The sequence below is a fragment of the Choristoneura fumiferana genome, chromosome 5, assembly GCF_025370935.1.
Source record: "Choristoneura fumiferana chromosome 5, NRCan_CFum_1, whole genome shotgun sequence".
Lineage (NCBI taxonomy): Eukaryota > Metazoa > Arthropoda > Insecta > Lepidoptera > Tortricidae > Choristoneura > Choristoneura fumiferana.
Window position 1 is genome coordinate 13548025 of NC_133476.1, and position 17556 is coordinate 13565580.

The 17556-nt window shown below is 35.4% G+C and overlaps 1 protein-coding gene and 2 long non-coding RNA genes across 5 annotated transcripts in view; all 3 read right to left on the reverse strand.

The window, feature by feature from the left end:
• milt (trafficking kinesin-binding protein milt) overlaps positions 1–8475 on the reverse strand; it is a 46483-nt gene extending 38008 nt beyond the window's left edge. The window contains exons 1-3 of one of the 3 annotated variants that reach the window (XM_074088031.1): positions 8350–8475; positions 6133–6375; positions 282–386 (exon numbers count right to left, since the gene is read on the reverse strand). In XM_074088031.1, the coding sequence (XP_073944132.1) occupies positions 282–386; positions 6133–6223 (196 nt within the window). In that variant the 5' untranslated portion in view covers positions 6224–6375; positions 8350–8475. Of the gene's footprint in view, positions 1–281; positions 387–6132; positions 6376–8159 lie in introns of all 3 variants that reach the window. The other 2 variants (XM_074088030.1, XM_074088032.1) reach the window with 2 other exon arrangements.
• A 2396-nt stretch (positions 8476–10871) lies between these two features.
• LOC141428202 (uncharacterized) lies at positions 10872–14029 on the reverse strand. Its single transcript, XR_012451407.1, has 3 exons — positions 13572–14029; positions 11972–12023; positions 10872–10961 (listed from the first exon to the last, which is right to left on the reverse strand). It is a non-coding gene; the product is annotated as an uncharacterized lncRNA (long non-coding RNA).
• Positions 14030–16702: 2673 nt separating this feature from the next.
• On the reverse strand, positions 16703–17518 carry LOC141427810 (uncharacterized). The gene is made up of 3 exons (XR_012451367.1): positions 17333–17518; positions 16946–17146; positions 16703–16790 (listed from the first exon to the last, which is right to left on the reverse strand). It is a non-coding gene; the product is annotated as an uncharacterized lncRNA (long non-coding RNA).
• Positions 17519–17556: the final 38 nt, after the last annotated feature.

Genomic DNA, 17556 nt, shown 5'->3' on the forward strand with positions numbered 1-17556 from the left:
GTGTTTGTGTTTTTTTTCATTGTGTGCGGCTTTTAAAATTTGAATCAATAATATTTTCCGTTAAAATTTTACGTTGTTTAATTTATGTCGGCTTATCTAGGGTCTACGGGCACCTTAAGTGCTTTTGGACTGCTAGTTATGCAGCACACAGTACCAATAAGAAATCGTGAAGATAAAATCGATGCAGTTAAATAAAAAAACAAACAAAATTTAATATAAAGTACGGAAATTTACAATGACTCCTAGTCACAAGAACTTCGCGCTGTTGAAGTTTTACTTACCTCCAAATTGAGTGAGGCTGTCAGCTCGGAGTCGATACTTCGGTATATGTTCTTGTAGAAGACTAACGATTTCTACCTCGGGCACCTCCTCGCTATTGCACACTTCTGTTGGCAAAGAAAAGACCATTATTAGAATATGTATTTAAATACTGAAAACAGGCTTTTGCACGATATTTTGCATACCTTAATTAAATGCAATGACTCATTTAAAAAGGTTTTCACTTAACTGTTTGTAATAAAATAAATATAAATATGAAATTAAATTCTATATTCTACGTATTCATTTATGCAAAATGTTGCCCTTGATTTTATACAGTCAGCTTTGGATTTATCGCAACGGACAAGGTCATCAAAGTTATGTGGCTCATTTCTACTGCCAGAATCAAAAGGGTATATCCAAAAATCTCTAAGTAGGTATTCAAGATGCTTGAAATAATCGATAACAAAATTGGCATATATACAAACCTAATACGATACCAAACAATAATAATAATAATAATAACAATAATAATTGTAAATCATAGATAAATAATGTAAAAGGTCTTTCAAAAACAACTATTAACAAGAGATAGTGATAATGAATATGGAAATTAAATCTGAGAGCTATGTCGTGACTAGAAAAGTTGAGTTGAGTACCTAACAAGCGTGCCGCGTGTACAGCATATGGCGTCGACTTTCTGTATTTAGTATGGATCTGGGAGGTTGCAAGCGCCGGCAGACAGAATCAATAGTGTTCCCCCGGTCAGACACCAGATGTCTGCGGGGGAATGCACCCTAGGACATTACATTACACACCAATAACTGCATTACTGCACCCACAATCTAAGTAGTTCCACCTGCAAGTATGGTTATTAAAAATGAGTAGTAAGACTGGATTGCATGATGCGTTACGAAATGACTGACGAGAGGTGCAAAATTATTATACGTACAGATCCGACCGAGCTATAGATTGGGCAAAGAACAATTTCGTGAAGAGAAGATGACAATGAATAACAGCGAAGAATAACAATAGGCAATCAACGATTAATAAAGCAAGAACAGTTGTACTACTCTTGTCATGGACACGATAGTAAATTAAAATTAAATTAGAATATACTCGTAACTATGGCTAAACCCTACCAGGGACATATTAAGCTAAGAGCTAGAATAAGATCTTGTTTTTACATAATATATTACCTAATAAAATATTGTTTATCACAATAATCGAGAGCGAATAGATCAACTTTCTTTTAGACCGACTTCAAAAAAGGAGGAGGTTCTCAATTCGAGTGTATGTTTTTTTTGTATGTTTGTTACGTGGGCCGAATTCTTTATTAGTTCTAAAGGACATACTTCCGAGGTGGTCCCATTGACATCAAGTCAGGATCTGATGATGGGATCTTGGAGAAATAGAGGGAAACCCTCTAATTTTTAAAACACACCTATAGCGATTTTGGCATTTTTAACACCAAGTCAAGTATTTACATTCAGAAAATATCATTTGGTGAACTTCCTGATAAAGACCGTAGGTACCGGTACTCTGTTATAAAATAATTTAACTGTGCCGTGTTTGAGCTTAATGGAATCGTTGTGAGATGCACTTTGGCTACAAATCACTAAAAACCTTGAAAATAATTTTCTACTAGTTTGAAGTAGGTGTCCTCAGCAAGTGTTTGAAGCCCAATATATAGTATGTAGGTGAGGTAGACGACTATAGTTCCACTCTTGCTGACTCGTGCTGAGGAATCGACTTCAAAGTAGTACAAAATTATTTTCAAGGTTTTTGAAGTCGCTTCTATTTCGCGTCGCGTGACAATGCAATAATCAAGTAATCCTGGTAGTCCGGCCAGGATCGTCTACGCAGGACGGAACTCTTCAACAGTTAATAGCATCAACTTAAAATTTGGTACGCAAATGTAGATAAATGACAATGCACGTAAAGTCGACAAAAAGTAACAGTCAGCAAAAAGCTTGTATTAAAAATGTTTTTTTTTACCGAAAACTTGTTTGCTTTATTTGCAGCCATTCCAGTTTCAGGCATATCTATACAGCTTGTTTTTTTTTCTCCGGTACCATACCGACTTGACATACGAAAGTCTATCTTTACGAGGCTGACTTTCTGAAGTTATTCGGTAGGTTATTCGTCATGTTTATTACATACTTTTACTTGTACCAGTAAATCTCTTAACGAGTTTTAATGGGGTTTAAATTTTCTCATATTTTACGTAATTTCGTCCAGTAGCACTGATGATTTTTACCCGACTGCGAAGAAGGAGGGTTATACACAGTGTGATTTTACACGGGAGAAGCGCGGACAAAGCTATTATTACAGTATAAATTAGGCGTCGGGAGGGAAGCTTTGAGCATTACGAAGTTACGAAGGTCGAAATTTTGACTATCGGTCGACATTTAGCGTCAAACCAAACTATAAAAAAAAAACAGAACATCAGTTGAATAGAAATCGCTGCTTATCCGAATATTACAATAGAACCGCGAGAACATATTCTTACTTACTTTAAAATAGAAACGCAAACGAGGAGTAGAATTTTGTAGCCAACGTGTTCTGAATAAGAGTCTTAAATTAAAAGCAATCTGTACGCGGTTACACTCATCGCGAATTTGGTTGTAAACGACTCTCGTTACGGTTACAGGTTACGGCCGGAGATAGCCGGCTCGACCTACAACGAGAAGACATTAACGCAAGCGTTGTTGGCAAGGCCGGTCTTCTGTCATTAAAACCGAGTTTTCACAGTAGGTACGTGTAAAACAATCCAAGTAGTAATACATTGTGGGGCCGGAATGATCCATCGTATCATATCTACTGCAGTAGCCCCGCAACCTATAGCTGGTCGGGTAATTTTGCTCGTGTAGTGAGTGAATATTCAACTCTGCGACGGCGACAGCGATGATGAGAAAGTATAACAATGTAAGTATTTAAATCGCTTTAGGGCAAAACATATTGTGACGGCAAATGACTAGCCGTCGGATAGCAGTCGGCTTTCTGTGAATTTACATAAAACCAACCGGTGTTTTAAAGCAGACAACATTGTAAGTATTTAGCTGGGTAGGCATAAATAGTCAAGAGTAACTAGAATCGAAGACATGCTTAACTGGCTATTAAAGGCCAAACTAAAAGAAATTGTCAGTTTTATAAAAGAAAGCGTAAAAGAAACAATATGAAATTGATATATCGATCCCCGTCGATCATAGAGAACTAGCTTGCGCCAGCGGTTCCGCCTACATTACAGGATTCCCTACCCGTGAGATTTTTTTAAATCCGCTCTTATTCCATCCTTTTTAGACATCATAAAGCGAACCTCGAGACAAAATCTCAGCTTGTTACAAGCTTTTATTTAACTTGCAATATATGTATCTGAGTATGTATGTATGTATGTATGTATGTGCGGGTCAAATATTGCAAGTTGAATTTGACCCACTTCCAGTGGTCAGATTGACTTGAAATTTGGCATACTTATATATGCAAAATATCTGGTGGCAATACAATAATCTGGCAGTGACATCCTGGTGGTCCTGCCAGGACCGTCTCTGCAGGACGAATGGCATCGACTTGAAATTTGGTACGGAAATGTAGTACCTACGCCAATGCAAGTGCAGTCATAAAAAGTACAGTCAGCAAAAAAAGCTTGTATTAAAAATGCATGGATTAGGGTTGGATCTTTTTTTCATTTTTAATGACTGAATACCTACCGAAGTAAATCTTTATATTGTCACTATCAGACTGAATGTTTAGGTTATGTCTAAATTAATGATTACGACACGAGCAATATTAAGTCATCGTCGTTTTAGTAAAGATTGCCAAGTCAGTGACATCAATTATTATATTAGGCAGCAGTTTTAGTTGTTCAGGCAAATTATGTACCTATACGGCGACTGCGCTTTATTAGGTGAAAATCCTTACTGATACCTAGTGTTGAATTTTATAATATACTCGTACACTACAAAATCTGACAAGTCTTCGGATTGGATTGTAATGGATCCCACTGAATAAATGCAAAAGTTTCTTAGTCTGTTTGTTTATTTGTATGTTACTTCATCACGTCTAAACCGCTGAACCGATTTAGATGAAATTCGGTATACAGATAGTTTGAGTCCCGGGGCAGGACATAGGATAGTTTTAATTATTAGTGGGCAATCGCAACAAAAAAACACAAGTAGGATTAATAGGAATCGCAACTTTTTTGGTGGTCAAAATCTACGCTGGACTCCACTGCCAAGGTTGTCAAACCACTTGTTGTTTGTCCACTGCAAAGGATGTCTAAAGCAGTTCGCATTATTTTGAGTACCACAAATGCTCATTCAATTTTGCTGCTGGCTGTACAGTCACCTGCATTGATATCTGCCTAAAATGACACGTGCTACACCGGTCCTAGAAATAGAGTCGTATCAGATATTTGCTTGCTTTGTTGTGTCAGATATCGGTGCTGGTGACTGTATATTAATACTAATTTCAAAAGGATTATCTTTTGCAAACAGTAATTTGCAGGCACCTGTAAGTACTGTAACGCCGGATGCAGGCACGCGAGTCTTGTGACAGTAGAATGACAGATAAAAGTTTGGCAAACTGACCAGATTAAAACGGAAGCATGCTGATAACTAATTTACTGTACCTACCTACACTATACGAGTAAAGTCCAGATTTAAATATATAATTATACGTGTATTATGTCGGCTGTTTTTGCTGGCATTTTTTGTTAATATATTAATGAGCTTAATTTTTTTAGAACTTCTAGAAAACTACGGATATTTTTTGCAAATCTAAAAGTGCAGTGATTTGGTTAAGTTTGTATTACATGTTGGTGTTTGAGTATAATATCTAGAGAATCCATTTAATTTTAACTTGTACAGTCAAGGGCCTAAATATCTATACTCTATACAGTCATAGCGTCAAATATATGTATACATGACCCTTATGGTAGTGGCATAAAGGCGTGTAGATATTTTTGACGTATTGGTAAAGTATTGTATTTATACCCTTGACCGTACTTATTAACGTATCAACCATTTTCTTTAATTGTTATTATGATTGGTTTTTTGGAGTCTTTTTGTTTTTTTTTATTTCAACTCCAAATTCGTTACTTTAACGGGTACCCCGTGAAACCATATCGAAAATACAAACACGGATTCACACGGATGCAGCACGGATTGCTGAGGACCTGGGTTCGATTCCCAGCGCTAGTCTCCTTTTCTGGTTTTTCTGTGCATCCATGTCTCAGTTTGTATTTTAATTGTTATTGTAAATAATAATATTTTCGTGCCTAATTTATAAAACATGTAAGTATCGTAGTCATTATCAAACTGAACCTTTCGTCCAATAGTATGTAGAGTCGTAACTCTATCTGTCAGAGAAAATAAGTGCGATATAGGTACTATAGGGATAATGCTCTTGATAAAAATAAATAATCATAATGCATTGGTGCAGGCTTTTTTTATTACTAACAGTTAACGCAACTACTACCAGTACAAAGAAATAATTTAAGGAAAAACAAACGAGAATCATCAATATGTGAATCATATTTATCGACGTTGATTGAACTAGTCATAAACATGAGCGAATATAAATGATTATTATCAGTCTGCTAAAACACTGCAGAGACGTTGAAATCAGAAATCATATAAGTTTCCGCAGCCTTGGTTTTTTATTATCGCGCGAAACTTATCCTATAAAACTACTCAACAGAAATAAATTATGAATAAGTTAACATTAGCACATACATAATTATTCGACTTTAAATACCGTGAATTATACGAAGTAACAGTAACTGAAGTTTTAAAGTGAACCAAGAGAGAGTCGTTTTAAAGTTTAAATTGATGTTATCTTATTATCAGGTGGAATCGTTGTTTAGAGACTCACCGTCGCTCCATGCAAGCAGCAAGTCCTGTTGCTTTTCATGCAACTCGTCCCGACGCCGGGGTCGCGGGCGCAATCGAGCACTCCCACTCATACTGGCACGTTTAATTCTTCAACTATTTCCCACCAGTTCAAAGCCCGGGATATCACACATCACAACAAAACAATAACAGCACTTTCACAGGCACGTCTGGTGAACGTGCAATGTTAAACGATCCCCTTAGTAATCAAGCGATGTAATGAGCTCTAGATAGCAGATAAAGATTCACGTCATCAAATTCGATAACAGTTCAGCTAACATTGATCAATACCGCAGTTGGTTGCAAGCATCGCGTTGTTTTGATTTTCGTGAATAACTTACAACTGGTATCTTAATTTTCCTGTGCAAGAATCAAGAATTTCATGTGATCTCAACGAGTCGTCTGGTACGTCTAATAACAAAAGGTGTGTTATTTCTTGCTTCTGTGATCAATAACAAGTCTTCGTTGCACTTCGCACCGGTGGTACATTCAATCGTGACATCTTTATTTAAGAATCTATTACAATGTTCAATGGAACGTTTCTATAAAACCCTACATGATGTTGATATTACTACAAATCCCTTTCTATACCTACACAATTCTAAATGGACATATCCACAAGCATCACTTTCAATTTCAAATATTACGTAGTTTGTAAGAAACTCGTTATGGTTGGTTAAATGACTAATGCATACATAATGTATGCAATACAAATATTCATCACATCACATTGCTGCTGTTTCCTTCAGTTTTGTATACACTTAGGTACGTATTTTTATTAAGCAAAACGAATTAAATACCGATCTGTGCATCGACTATACGCACCAAAACGCTTACTCTGGCATAGAAATTAAAAAAGGATAAAATAAATCTAATCTTATACCCAAGCGAATAAGAAAGTCAAATGTTATTATCTCTGTACGATAACAATCATTATTAGTACAGAAGGCTGATAAATTGGGCTTGCTATTGATTATAGAATTGCCAGTGAAAGTCGGAGCCATAACATTATCATCGAGTCGTTTGTCAAAAGCTCTGTAAATAGACGCAGTGCGAGGCCACACGCACAGTTCGGCTGTGGAGGCGGTACGGTCGACGCACTCATTCGAACTACCAATAAAAAAAAGGATGTCGTATGTCGTCAATATGTTGGCATCGCTGCCATAGCGGGGTCACCTCCGTCCGGAGCGACCCGCTTTTGTGACGTAACCACCATCGACCTTGGTGATGACTCATCGAAAAGGGCTAACGAATGATGATAGACCATAATTCGCTCAAATATATAATTGTCGCCTGTCTGCCAGAGCAGTATTTGAAGAGCGCTGTGTTTACTCGCGACTGCGCTACATATTTACATTGATTCTTGCACAGGACATCTTATTCACAGTACCAAGGCATGGCAAATTTATTGCATTATAACATTATTAATAACAATAAGGTTATAAATTAATTCACCGTTATATTTCATGCAAATAAAGAGAGACATAGGTATGTGTGACTCCAAACGTAAGCGCAGAAAGGTTATGTAACATCGCAACATACCCTGCAAATGTAGAACAATAAAATTAATAATAAATAGCTTTTGCCTTGACATTCGATTTCACTAGTTCCGATTACATTAATTTCGATTCATCATATAGCAATAATCCTATGGGAATTTTGAGGAGACCCATTTCGTATCTACAGAATTGTACGTTCTAATGTAAGAGTGGGGCACATGGGTAAAAAAGATAAGAAGTACGAAACAACACACAATAATTGTAATTAACATCAACTTTCGTTACGTATGTAAATACCCGAGCACACCATTGCAACATTTATGTAAAGAGTTAACCATATAACACTCGTGTTGTAATTAAGTACTGGTGCAATACAATGAGTTCAATTCTATAACTGTTTAAATATAATTGGTTTAAAGTTAGTCGTTTTATGTAAAGATAGCAAGAATGGATATTCGAAATGGTAATAGTAGGAGGGCATGCCGATATGAACATAAGTTCTGTTTAATACCTTTCATTGCTCAATCTTCACACAACTTGTGGTCGTGAAAGGATTAGCCCAACACATTTGATCAGCACAGCACATTAAGATTGATCTAATTAATAGTGCGATTTCATTTATACCGTTTAATTTCAAAAAAGGATGAACTTTACGAACTTCCAAAATAAATTAACGCTTTTAACGACACAAAGATGCTCACAAGAACTCCTAATGTCAACAAACGTATACTGTCAACAACATTGGGAAATAGAAAAATAGAAAAGGAGCGCAAGTTGGCTGCGCATACGCGAGTCTTGGAGACGTGGAGACGTTGTCGACGGAGAGGCGCGGCGCTCGACTGGGGCTGCGCCTGCGGCCCGCCCGCCCAGAATAACCGCGAACTGGCACAAAGCCAGTCACATGGCAACTTAGATCGTGACAAACTAGCTCCATTCATAAGCCTTGCGCGTTGTAAACCTCCCTTTCTTTGTAAACGAACCTATTCGTTGAAACTGATTAAGCGTTAGATAAGCTGGAAATAAGCTTGATTAATTCACTGTGTACGTTACTCGTACCTATCGAGTTACGAGTAATTAATGATTTCCCATTTAATACATCAAACATATTAATACCAGCTTAAAAAAAGCCAAATGCGTGTCGGGCTACGCGCAATGTAGGGTTCTGTATTAAAATACGTCAAATACTCGATATTCAATTTTGATCGACTTTGTAAAAAGCCTACCTAGCCGTGAAATCCGTTTTGCTTTTAAATTGTTATATTTTATTTATATGTCTGTGCTACACTTGCGAATTTTTGGAGGGACACTTTACTCTAACAAAAATTAGCACGTTAAAACTTGAAATATTGCAAAAGGATCCCTTAATCGAAGAATTATCTTCGCAAAGGTATAATAAAGGTATATTTTGAAAGCCCTATCGAACGATACCCACACTAATACAGAGTAAGGCGAGAAAAAATAATCATTCCCACTTTACGTGTAGGGGAGGTACCCTAAATTTTTTATTTTCTATATACGAGTACATACATATTATTTTACCACTTTTTCTGTGTAATTAGCGCTAGTACTTAGTCTCTAAGCTAAGAAGCTGCAGACGGACGGACGGACGGACATGGCGAAGCAATAAGGGTTCCGTAGTCCTAGGCACCATAAAAAAAGGGCGTCGCGCGTTCACAAAAATGTGGTGGTATTGCCGTGTTTGGCACATACACTCATCCGACCTTAACCCAGCAATGGCTGAATAATTTGTCGTGCCTTTATAACTCATTGTAATAACTAACTTTGCAAGTTTCAAGCGCTTTCGCACTTAATACTGGAGCGCCGGCGTCTATAAATAGTAATTTGTCATGCCGACTCAGGCTGATATATGTACTTAACACTTCAGCAAACACCACCGCGTCACGTATTACTTTAATCTAACCACAGATTGCCAAGAACCGTAAATGCCCACAAGTTACCATCATCCAAAACACGTAATTGAATATGCGAACAGGAATTTGGATGAACCTATAGGATCATTATGTATGACCAAAGCCTTGCTGCAATAAAAATAGTTTAATAATTTGTAGTGTGATTTTATTTAGGTATATCTTTAAAAGTTAGCTATGACCCAATTTTACACCACAAAACTTACTATGCTTCATGAAGCTTCGTTATTTTTACTTATATTGTAAATTATACCAAATTGTTTTGCGATAATTTTAGTAAATATTTTTTTAGCATGATGGTAGAATCTAGCTGTATGACCATTCGAATTCTAAACTAAACACAGTTCTTAGCATTATCTATGGTAGATGACTTGAAAAAAGTGACAATCAAAAGAGCTACTACGAAATTCGAAAATCTAAGTTCATATCGTATTGCTGACGCTAATATTATTTAAAACGAGAGTGAGAAGGACTGTACGATACGAACTTCGATTTACCCGTCAATACAGGGGAGAGCCTGTATTGATGGGTAGTCATTATTTTATTAAGTTGTCTTTCTCTTGCCGAGCTTCGAAGTGTTTAGACACAAAATACTTTATTTACTTTTTTGTATATGTGATGAAAATCATTGTGTGTGTCACGGGCAGTAAGGGGTTAAGCACTTGAGTCATTAAAAGCCCTCCGCCTTCAGCGTCGGGCTTGTAATAGACTCTCGTTAGTAATCCCCTTCTTACGGCCCTTAATGCACAATGTACAATTTCTTTCATAGAGAGGTAGGTATATTTATTTTTCGTTATTGCTCTAGCAATTCGTTTGCTAAATCATATTTCATTAATTATTAAAATTGTGTTAAAAGTCTCACCCCCTTATTCATAAAACTTAACAAGCCTATGTTAACTAACAAATGCTTTGTCCCTTTCTAACAAATACAAATGTCGAAGTGACAGATAAGGACAAACGAATTTTAGCGGCATATATTAACTAAAATAGGTTTGATTGTTGTTTATGAATAAGGGGTCAGTCTTTTCTAATTATTCAACCCTGTCTGTTGTAGGTCTGTGTCTATTTTTGAGTCATTCTACAGGAATTAAAATATTTTCAAGTTTTCCAGAATTCCCTATTCGCAATAATAACAGAAAGAGGTACGTGCGCCGTTTCCCACCAGATTATCCAATTTTTACGTGACGTCAGTATTGACTAACTGCGAGGCGTGGCATCCAAAAACATCTCTTGTTCTCTTACTCTCTGGGATATCTAACGGAAATGTTTACTCCAAACTGCTGGTGTGCACTTACCGGTGAGAGTGGCGACGTGTCTTGTTTCGCGCGGTGCTAGCGAGGGCGCGCGAGTCTCATCCTGTAGGGCCGCCAGCTTGACGATCTCTCCTGCAAAATGAACACAACTGTAATGACACCAATTATATAGTCTTTCCACAAGGATGATTTCTTTTTACTATAGAAAAAACAAGCAACTATGTTGGGCACTGTGAGGGTTTAGAATTTTTTACTATTGTTTAAATAATACGGTAATACTACCACCTATAGACTGAATATCATAATAGCTAATTTCATTACCATACCAACATTTGATATAATTTTTATTAGCCCTAATGTCATATCAGCAAAACTTGCATGTCCTGATTAATCACTATACCTAAAGTTATATACCCAAATGTTTACTTATACACTATGATTATTACTACTTTGACACTCGGGATATCGCAGTTTAAATCGTAACAGTAAATTAGAAACAATTTATGACAAATTACTATTTGTTTTGTTTTTAACTATCAAGCTTTTTACCTTGTCTAATATACAAAGCTGGATAAGACATTGCCACGGCCATGACCAAATCTTGATTTCAATCATTGTAGAATTGCTGAGTGTAAAAGTGGAGATAATCATACTGTAATAAACATTAAATGCTCCAATATATGTGATTGATTGCACACACAGCTACAACATGTTGTGTAATGACAGCAGGATTTTACTATTTACTTATTCATTCTCCTTTTGTGCAATCAGTTCTTATTGTAGCTGTATGTGAAATCATTCACTTCAACTCTCATGGTACTGTCTATCTATACTAAAACTAATTATGTTTTTCCTTAGTATTAATAGACCTAATAGCCTTAAGTTCTGATCATTGTTTGAATGAAATATACAAGAAAAATAAATAAGTACTCAAATAAATTATACCCACATGACTTAGGTTAGGTTAGAGTTATGACAAGGCGCCAAGCGCGTCAGCTACGCGGGAAAAGAGCTCCCTACTTGCATTTCACATTTAGCATTCGCTTTTCCCTATTTATGCATTTCAAACCACTGGCATAATGTTAACTCAGATACCTTGTTTACAAAAGCTATTTCTTCAATACTTAAGTAAAATTACTTACAGATCCAATTTCAAATATGTTTCCGTAGAGACTTCTTTTTAAATCTTAAAATCTGAAATAGAAATAAAGCATGTTAATTTATCTTTACATGACCATAGCCAGTTTTGTACGGCTAGCTTGGAAACTACCTAGAAACTAGTAGAAACTATGCACCTTAAAAATAAAACTGAAATAATTCGAAATCTTCTCGTTTTAAAAAACCAGATGGTGTTTTATTCAAAGTTTATTTTGGAAATGTGAATATTTTGAATTGTTTCAGTTTAATTTTAAAGGTGCAGATGATAGTTACTGGAAAATCACAAAACAGAAGATATTTATTATCAGTTTTCCAATAAACAGTACTGTACAAAATTACAAATGATTAATGGAATTTTTAAAGATCAGTTTAAAAAAAAACAATAAATGGGTTAATCAACTTTTCTACATTTGATATTCTGTCTTATTGATGGATAAATGTGATGCCATCTCTGTCTTTTCGAACAAAACAAACAGAGATGGCATCAAATTACCTGTCAAATAAATTTAATCAATGGATGGTGAAACAGGGGGTTAATGTGTTTAATAAATTTTAACCATAGAAAATGTACAAGTGTGTACATGTGTCTTTAAGTCTATGCTTAGAGAGCACTATCTGTCATCTTGCATATGAATGTTATAGTTAGCTTATTTATTTGTTGTTATGGTATCTATCTACCTATCTGTTTAGATTTGTTGTGTATGTGTATTGTATGTGTTAGTTTTATGTATTCTTGATACTGCTCTAATATACTGTAAATTGCACCACCTGCTAAAATGTAGTCCTTATTTCTGTCCATTGTAAAGGTTGCCTGGAAGAGATTGCTCTGAAGCGATTAGGCCGCCTATTGCTTACCTTAGAAAATCTCAATGTATATACTTGTGTTTTCTGTACTGCTTACTGTGTTGGTGTGCAATAAAGAGTTATTATATTGTATTGTATTGTATGTATAGAAAATCATGATTATAAAGAGTTATCTACCTCGATCTATGTAACCATGGCAAAGATGTGTAAGAAGCAGTTTATCTACCCAGTTAATAGGTCTATGTTTGTATGTCCTTGTAAGTCCTGTGTTTTTTTAACATATCTTTTTGATTTGGTTGAAATGCTAATTATCAGGGAAGTAGTTTCTATCAAATAACAGCAACAAAAAATATATAGTCCATAACTAATAACCATTATTATCAAACCATTAATGTGATTCTGCACAAAGTAATTGAGAATAAGTAAAGTTAAATAACTAGTAAATAAATCAGTGTCAAGGTTGCATTAGGCATCTTAGCATGTCTGTTACATTCACATCAATATATAAGGTCTTGCAAATAACCAAGTACTATGTCCTGTGACTGACTGAGGACTCATTGAGTCAAATAAAATTACAAAATAATAGTAACACAGCCATATAATAAAAATAAACATCCCTCGCATCTACTAAATCAAAAGGAAAACTAAAGAAATTACTTGTGGGATATCTTTGTAAGAACGAAAGTCGATACGGCAGATAAAGAAAGGGGTGGGAAAAGTAAGTCAAACATACTTTTTCGGAAGCTATATGTTTATAATTAGTAGACTGATAGAACTTACAATCATTATTTACATTATCGATGGAGCTATGACCTTGCTTGCTTATTCTCGAAGACTGCCCATTTCATTCAGCTCTCCACCATTGAAAATGCGGAACACTTCATCAACAAATTCAAGTTGCAATGTATTAGCACTAAGCTGATTACGTTAAACATAATAAGATAAAAACATAGCACAAAAACAGATTGCTTAGTTTTGTGTAGTGTTGATACTTTGCGCTTTTTTACATTAGTCCACTATACAATTCGTTCGATTCGCACACAAATTGTCCCTAGCGCATGAATGACATAATTCAAGTTCCATGCGTTGACAGCCACTGTAGTCCAGTCCAAACTGAATCAACAATTTCTAAATTCTAAAAAATCTTTTTTCACTCATTCTAATGCGGTGTGTTATTGTGTGAGAAGGGTGAAGGTAACAAATAGTACAGAAGTATATTTCGGACTCGACCCGTACTATTTCTTCAAATTTCTTGTAATGTGGACCCGTCGAATGAAAAACCGTTCGAGACATGATTTTACAATCCAAATTTCAGTTAATCGAAAAACCGGCCAAGAGCATGTCGGACACGCCCAAAGTAGGGTTCCGTAGCTATTACGAAAAAAAAAATATTTTTCTAAGCATTTCGTATTTTTTACGGAATCTTCCAAGTTTAGGTATATTTTATATCTAGCTGCTATATTTAAGAGTAAAAATACTAATAATTCTCAAGCAAACTTAGCCGTTATAGTTTTTCTTGAAAGTTTGATATAAGTATACCATCCTGAATTTTTTCAAAGTTTTCCTCCCACTGGTTTAGATTTTAGAGGGGGGAGACGCTCGATTTTAATGAAAATTTGCACTTTAAAGTGGAATATTTCGCAAAAAATCAATGAATCGAAAAAACGTCTTTGCAAACCCCAAATGGTTTTAAAAGACCTATCCAACGATACCCCACACGATAGGGTTGAATGAGAAAAAAAAAGTCACCCCCACTTTACGTCTATGGCTACACTAAAAATTTTTTTTATTTTTTATTAAGTATGTTATTTTGTCGGCATAGTTTACATATATATCCGTGCAAAATTGCTTTCTAGCATTGATAGTCCCTGAGAAAAGCCGCGGACGGACGGACAGACAGACAGACATGGAAAAACTATAAGAGTTCCATTTTTGCCATTTTGGCTCCGGAACCCTAAAAATAATGAAAGAGGGCGCAAGACTCACTTCATTTTTGCATTAACGTGTTAGCGGGAATGTCGGCAATAAAAATAAATGTTACTATCAAAATAAAATTTTAGGATCCATGCCATAATATTTCCAAGCAGTCTGAGCCCTAACTTTTCGGGATTTTAGTTTAGTTTTGCGATCCAACGGGGAAATGCTGCCAGCATCTTTGGTACCATGCCGCAGGGTCCGTTTTTAGATTTGTTATAGTTTTAGCTTATTTAATTTTATTGTACTTAATATACCTTTTTTTAGTTGGACCTGTATATTGTTCTAAATAATGTAAATAAAAGTATGTATTCAGTTTTACTTTTACAACCTTTTATAATTTAGTCTTGTTGAAGCAAATACCATTTTTCTCGTCAAAAACGACGCCTTACCGCCACCCTACCGCTACCCTAGCTTACCTAGACTACCGCTAGCCTAGAGCGCTAGCGATATACTTGCGAATACTTGGGTGGACAATTGAAGTAAGTAAATATGTATTACAGATTACTAATATATATCTAGCTAATATGTATGTGCAAACGAATATTTATCTACCTATCTGGTGCAGTACTTTTTCGCCATTTTTCGGATTCGGTGCCCAAAAGATGATAATGGAACGATTTTAATATCTCAACCATTTCTGGGTGTATCTTAGGAACCGTAATACTAATAGGTAGGAGATCTCTGGCCAGCCAAAGCTGTCGACGAGAAACCGTGCCAAATAAAAAAAAAATTGGCACTTGCTGTACACTGATTAAACGATGTATACTTAGATATTATATTTTTTTTCCTGATATTAAATTATAAATACTCGAATACTCGGGGGCTTCAAGCTGCGTCAACATTCATATAGTAATGTGTGAAAGTTGATGGCACTTTAGAGGAGTTTACGTACAGTCCAGCCAGACACTTCAATTATTGGACTATTTTGACCAGATTTGCGTTGAATATGTTTATCTTCTAACATTTTTTCTAACATAATCTTATAACATTTTGCATTTTGAGTATGCTAACTATTTTAAATGTATTTATTTTTTTACTTTAACAAGAATAAAGTCAAATTTAAAATAGCTGATGTAAATTTGCTTCTTTAAGCTCCATGTGGGTTCTAAGTGTCGGGACTTGTTTTGTTTTTTCCGAAGTAAAATTCATTTATAATTTATTTCTTATAGCAGAAAAAATATCAAAATTATCTAAGCCGGGCTAGAATAACAATATGTCAATTTTGTCAATTTTTGTCAGTCTCAAAAATGATACCACATTAAAGTTTCGTAAAAATTGCGTGGGTAGGTTGGGTAGGTTTGCCTGCAGGGCTACTACGAAACTCGAAACTCGAAGTTCTTATCGTACCGTCCCTCTCGCTCTCGTATCAGTGTCAGAGGGACAGCACGACACGAACTTCGAGTTTCGAGTTTCGTAGTAGCCCTGCTGGCCAGAGTTTAGCTGGAATTTATAAATATACTAGCTTTTGCCCGCGGCTCCGCCCGTGTGGTATTCGGTTATCGCGCGCTGTTCCCTCGAGAACTGTGCATTTTTCCGGGATAAAAAGTAGCTCATGTCACTCTCGGGCCCATAAACTATCTCTATGCCAAAAATCACGTCGATCCGTCGCTCCGTTACGGCGTGAAAGACGGACAGACACACAAACACACACATACAAACACACTTTCGCATTTATTCGCATTTATAATATTATATTATATATTAAGTATTAAGTATGGATAATATAGTATAGTATCTTTGAGTCATCATCATCATCATTATGTCAGCCGAAAGACGTCCACTGCTGGACGTAGGCCACTGAGTGATTTTTTTAAGATTTTATTAACTGTAATGTAATTCAGCATACCTATACTTCACTTATATCCGTGGAAAACTTGTCACAGTTATTGAAAAAAAAACAAGTCTTTTATTATTTAGTTTGTTTATAATAAACGCATAAACTTACTTCGACAGCAGTGTAAATATATAAACACACGGTTACAATCAGGCAAAAAGTTGCAGTAGTTACCACCAGCACAAATCCTGCAATAAAATCCATTTTCAATTAGGTAAGTACCTAAGTAAATATGAAAAAAATAAAATAAAAAAAAATTGGACAAAATGATGTTTTTTTAAATTTCAATATACCTAGTAAAATGGGGCAAAATGTTATCAAAAAGAAAAACATGTGAAGGTACCTTCTATTAACAATACAACAACTACAATACATATGACTGCTGCAAATACGACTAGCAATAATAAAAATAATGCTATAAATATTGTACTAGCAGTCATTATTAGAAATGTTGTTAGAAGAGGCCTCTCTAAAGAAGCACAAGTTATATAGTAACTCCATTTTTCTACGGCATTTACACCTGCAGCGGCTGCAGCGAACCGAACTGAAAGTGAAAATGAAAAACAATTATTCAATTTATTTTGTGGTATTTTTGTTACATAAATATTTTACAACATTTATTAAATAGATCGTGAACTAATTTTTAAATTACAAGCAAATGTGGTCAAACCAAACACGATCTTGATTTTTTTTCAATAAACCTCTATTAGGCAAGGAAAAACAGACTCACGAAGTTTTATATGAATGATTTCTTTTAATGTTTTAACCATTCCGAAAAATGAAGTAAAACTTATACTCTAAATTTGGCTGGTTAAGAAATGTTGCCCTTTCGTTTTAATTGTCTAAAATTAGTTTTAACTGTTCTACCCACATATTTTAATAAAATCATCAATCAAAGATAATTTTATCTTTTTTCGTTTAATGTGTTCTGTACGGTAGTTTTTGGTTTGGTTT